Below are 6,000 nucleotides of genomic sequence, written 5' to 3'. Positions count from 1 at the left end.
GACACAATGTTGCTATCAAATATAAAATATCACATACCTTCTGGTGTTACTTTTAAATAAAGAATATCACATACAATGTGCATTTCCAGTGCTTGCATTATTTCACACTAATATTTTGAAGTTCCATCTTAATACTAACAGTGGCTGTTGTTAGTATAAATAAATGCTAACAGCAGGCTTTATTTTTAGTGTAATGTAATTTACTGCAGAGTAAACACATTTTGCAGTATATTTATAGTCTTGTAGTAAACAATTTGCTTTGTAAATGGTATAAACTGCTCCTTAAGAATGAATATTGCCGTATAATATATTTCTAGTGTTTAAAAATTTTATTTACATTCATTGTCTTTCAAGATGACTTTTCCAACAAGTCATAAAACAGTGTTTGTGCTAGATCATGGACCTCAGTTTGCTGCTTCATGTAGACAGAATATGGAATTTGACATTTTTACAAAAACTAGACAGCCTGGTATTATTCCTCTAGCTCCTATTGCCAAATCATTATGGACCTGTACTGTTGAGGCATTTATGGAATATTGCCGCATTGTTTGGGATATATATCCTACAGGAAAGTTGGTAAGTTTATAGGTAGAATATTTAATGGTTTCCAAAATTTAAATGTGTAAGTTCAAAATTAGCAGAAGAAATGGTATTTTATAATTATTTTTCATATAGAATAAATATTGAAAACAAAATTTTATCTTTCTATATGCTTATTGCTCTACATCTGAAGATCCTTCAAATCTTATTAAGTTCTTTTCTGAATGTGAATTCGCAAAAGAACTTAGGAATTATCAGGTTCATAGCTGCAATGTCTCTAGTGAATAAGCTAATTGTGAAACTGTACAATTGAAGGATGCTCTGCAGACAATATTTATTTTAGCATTAGCATTAGTAGAGGCATTTGATGCAAGAAAGCAAGCTTATGCAGCATCAGCCAAAAAAAAAAATAAATAAATAAAATAAAATAAATAAATAAATAAAAAATAACCACTTCTACTTCACCCCTCTGTTCGTTCGAAATACCTGTCCAGCTGAGCCTTAAATTTATTTAGGCTATCAACTTCCACGACAAGGGATGGAAGTCTGTTCCACCAACCAACCACCTGCTGGCTAAAGGCAAATTTCCTCACGTCTATCCTACATCTGTCTTTTCTCAATTTGAATTTATGCCCTCTCAGGTGATTATTCTGAGCAAGAGGAAGAATCCCATCAGCATTGAGCATGCTCAATCCATTCAAGGCTTTATACACCTCTATCAGATCACCTCGCTGGTGCCTAGTCCCCAGACACTGTAATTTTCAAAACTTAAGCCTTTCTTCGTAAGAGCACCCCTTTGTTCCATTCACTAATCTTGTTGCCCTTCTCTGTACTCATTCCAGCATCTCTACGTCCTTCTTGAAATGAGGCCTCCAGACCTGTATACAGTACTCTAGTTGTGGCCTGACCATTGCCTTATACAAGGGAATAATCACCTCCTTATCCCTGCTAGAAAAATTCCTATATATCACTGACAATACACCATGAGCTACTCTTGCAGCCCGTCTGCACTGCTCAGAAAACTTCATATCTGCCTGCACAACCACCCCCAGGTCCCTTTCATTCTCTACCACTGTCAGTGTAGTACCACAGAGTTGATACGTTGCTCTGGGGTTGCTGTTTCCCCATATGTAATACTTTACATTTGTCAATGTTAAACTTCATTTGCCACCTCTCAGCCCATCTGCTCAACCTTTCCAGATCCTGTTGCAGTAGCATAGTGTCAGTAGTGTCCTTGACAACCCTGCCAACCTTCGTATCGTCTGCAATTGGACATTAAGCTAGATATACCATCATCAATATCATTTATAAATACAGCAAATAATAATGGACCCAATACCGAACCCTGAGGGACTCCACTAATAACATTAGTCCACGATGAGCAGTGTCCGTTGATTACCACTCTCTGTTTTCTTCCCCTCAACCACCCCTTTATCCATAGCAGCAATTTGTCTCCAATGCCACACTGCTCCAATTTGGGCAGCAGTCTTCCATGTGCAACAGTAACAAAAGCCTTTCTAAGATCCAAGTATATAATATCAAAGTTATTCCCTGCATCTTCAACAATTTCTCCTCCACTTTATTCTCAGTTATTACAAGATTCTCTAGCTTACTGCCAGAGTTGAATACACCTCTGGCATTCCCCTCGCTGAATAACTCCTCATGTGTGAATGTCAATGCAAAATATTCATTTAGTTTGTTAGATACCTGAGCAGGATCATCAACAGTTGACCCATCGATATCAAGTGGACCAATCTGATTCATCCCCTTCCTTTTGAGTTTACATAAGTAAAGAACTCTTTGCTGTTTTTCTTTGCATCCCTTGCCGAAGATTTCTTGTAATCTGCCTTCGCCTGCCTAACCTCCTTTGTAACTTGGTTACAGATCAACTTGTATCTATCATAGGCTTCTGTGTCACGTGTTAATTTGTATGTATCCCATGCATTTTTTTTCTCTGCCATATGTATCATTAGTTCATCTGACATCCACTTAGGCCTAAACCTTGAACAATATTTCTTAGTTGGTATGTAAAGCCTAGTAGCTTCCAAGATAAGTTCTTTGAATGCTTCCCATTTTGAATTTGCTGTTGGTAACATCATCAGTTGGTCCCACTGTATAGAATTTAAATACTGTCTCAGTCCGTCGCAGTCACCTTTACGAAAGCAATAACCCTTCCCTTTACCCCTAATGGTAGTCACCTCTTTGAGCAAATCCCACTTCAGAACACTGTGATCACTGCCACCTAGTGGTTCATTTACCTGCAGATTCTTAATGCATGAAGAATCACTACTGATAATCAAATCAAGAGTATTACTCCCTCTAGTTGCCTCCCGGACATGCTGATGTAGAAAAAAATCATCCAATAAATCCACAAAAGCCTTGCTAGTGTGTGAGTGACCAGCCCCCAAATTCCAGTCAATATCTGGGAAATTAAAATCCCCCATTATAAGACTCTGATTTACTGGCCCACTCTATTTCCCCGTACAATTTCTTATTATACTCATCAGAGTCATTAGGCCTATAGCACACTCCTACTCTCAGTTTTGATCTCCCAATGCTTATGTTACACCAAACTGACTCGACACTGCACTGTCCAGCAATGTTGACTGGCTTCACTTCCTTGGATTTTATGTATTTCTTAACTAATAGCATAACCCCTCCTCCCTTCCTATCCTGTCTATCCTTTCTGTAGACATTGTACTCCCCAAATTCCAGTTCTGCCTTCCTTATATCTGTGTGACACCACTTCTCTGAAATCCCTACAATATCTGCCTTTGATGTTTTGAGCAATACCTCAAATTCATCAAATTTATTTACTAAACTCCTAGCATTGGTGTACACGCAAGTATACATACACCTGTTCTTTTTCTTAGCTACCCTAACACAACTCGTGTGTTTATTTGTACCCCCAATGATTCCCGGCTCATTCCAATAGAAGCAGTACAAGAATCACTTTCAACTCTGCCAGTGGCTACTGTTAATCTGTTTGTCCTTGTATCCCCCCAATCTAGCAGTTTTCCGACCCACCTAACACTGCCTTGATAGCATCAGCAAACATTCTTGCACCCTTTCTATTTAAGTGTATCCCATCCCTGTAGAAGCAATCTCTCCTGTTAACAAGTACAGACCAGGCTGAAAAAAATCCTACCCCTTGAGCCTTGCACAATCTTTCCAGGGCCGAATTGATCGACAGGGCTCTCATCATATACTCCCTCCCATCATAAGAAATTATATATCTCTTTTGGCGGTTACCCCGACTTCTAATCTCTCTTGGCACAAGCACATTACAAATATTGCTTCCTCTGCATCTAAAAAACTTGGTTTCTCTTTCGCTCTCGATGTTACTTTTCTTCCAAACAGCTGTTCATTCTGTACAAATCGCAAATCCGCCCTATCATGGAATATTGTTCCCACAGCTGGGGTGGTGTCCCCAAAACCTCTCTCAGGCTTCTAGATTCCATTTAGAAGAGGGCAGTTAGGTTAATTAATGATTCATCTCTAACAGATTCTCTCCACTCGCTGTTTCAAAGACGTACTGTTTTTGCTGCATGCCTCTTCTACAGATATTTCCATGGGCACTGTTTTTCTGAATTGGCGTCTATAATTCCCACTCTCTCTTTCAAAACAGTCTGAACACATGCCACCACTATTCAACATCCATTTATTGTTCAACTTCAAACTCACAGGTCCAACTTTTCATCTTCCTCATTTATTCATTCAACTGCCGTTTTCTGGAACAACCTTCCTTCATACGTATTTCCTGAAAATTACAGCCTACAGAAGTTCAAGTCCAATGTTAACAAATATCTTCTTTTGTCTTCTCAACCTCCAACCCTCCAACCCAAGCATGGTACTAAGTACTATAGGTTCTAATACCTCTCGTGTTTGGGGTTTCCATAAAAAAAAAAAAAAAAAGAATTACCTTTTCATAGTCAGGCCATGAAATTTTCAATTCCCTCTCCCAAATAAGTATAGAATCAAGTGTACATGTAGGAAGTAAAATGTATATTTTTAATAATGTAAATTTTATGATCACTTTTTGGACAGCATTTGCCTTGCATTGTACAATGTTATAGGATTTCTGGAGTATTTGTGCCAGACTGGATATTGTGTATGACTGTTAAAAATTTCCACAACTGAAAACAGAAGTTTCTGGAAAATTATCTTGTAATTATTGAACTGTAGTGTTTTACATTGTGGTAAAGGGCCTAGTCATGTAGGTTGCTTATTTTTGTATTTAGCTAAGCATTTAGAAAATCATTTGCATTGTTTAGAAATGTAATAGCATACTGTATACTGGCTTTGCTGGGAATAGTGTAGTATTATTATACTCTTAGTTGTGTGTGTGTGTGTGTGTGTGTGTGTGTGTGTGTGTGTGTGTGTGTGTGTGTGTGTGTGTGTGTGTGTGTGTGTGTGTGTGTGTGTGTGTGTGGTATTTTTAAAAAATTAAAAATCATGCCTTCATTTAAATTAGATTATCGTGTCTCAAACAAAGAGAGAGCAGCAAAGCAAAAAGAGAAATGTAATGAGAATGCTTTGGCTTGGGAGAGAATCGTCAATGGCAGTTCTCTTCCAAATCAAAACTACATACAGTGTGCTGCTTACCATCTTTTTGCTCTAAGCCAAAGGGAATTCCTTTATATGCTTATGTTTTATGGCCAAAGGGAATGTCTTCATATGCTTTTTTTATACTGCCAAAGGTATATATATATATATATATATATATTTGTTGCACAGAGTGTGAAGAAGAATGTTAAGCACCAATTCAGCATTCTGATGGGCTTTTATGAATGTCTGAGGAACCGGTTGATGCCCTTAAAGCAATAAAGTTGAGAGAGAGAGAGACAGAGAGAGAGAGAGAGAGAGAGAGAGAGAGATCCATCAGGCACGACACTGGATGCTACACTCAAGCATCACACAAAATACAACAATATCCTACATGGCGGAATGCTCTATTCCTACAGGAAGTATTTATTGTCAAGAAAATGGGAAATATATTTTACAAAAAAAGATTGGTGGAATAGGACAAGGACACATTTTCCATTAGAAAAAGTTGGTGACATTGTGCTATTATGTTTTAAGGGCACAAAATGTGTTATACATGTTGGTATTGGTGGTATTAAGAGTAAGAGATCTGAGCACTTAACAAGTACAGAGTAATGGTGAAGAAAAAATCACAAGTTAGGATTAAATTTGAAAGCGTGCAATTCTATCCAGACAGAATAGGTGGAAGTACTTGATGAGAGCCACATCACTTAATTCAGAAATGGAGAGACTGTGAAAGATTCAAGGTACACTTGAATAGAAGGTATGCAAGAATATTTGCTGGTGTGCTATCAAGGAAGTATTAGGTGGCATGGAAAACTGCTAGTTTGCAGGGGGATATACAGACTAGTAGATTAACAGCACCTGCAAGCAGAGGTATGAGTAATTCATGCATTGCTTCTGTTGGAACATGTA

General features: G+C 37.9%; 1 protein-coding gene across 1 annotated transcript in view; it reads left to right on the top strand.

Moving 5' to 3' along the window:
• Nucleotides 1-354: 354 nt before the first annotated feature.
• The window catches only part of asun (integrator complex subunit 13 asun), a 409,288-nt gene continuing 403,642 nt past the window's right edge, over nt 355-6,000 (top strand). The window contains exon 1 of the mRNA XM_090371642.1: nt 355-576. Coding sequence (XP_090227768.1) covers nt 355-576 — 222 coding nt within the window. The remainder of the gene's footprint in view (nt 577-6,000) is intronic.

The sequence above is a fragment of the Mastigoproctus giganteus genome, chromosome 4, assembly GCF_048544385.1.
Source record: "Mastigoproctus giganteus isolate SK-2022 chromosome 4, ASM4854438v1, whole genome shotgun sequence".
Lineage (NCBI taxonomy): Eukaryota > Metazoa > Arthropoda > Arachnida > Uropygi > Thelyphonidae > Mastigoproctus > Mastigoproctus giganteus.
This window is presented reverse-complemented; position numbering and strand designations above follow the sequence as displayed.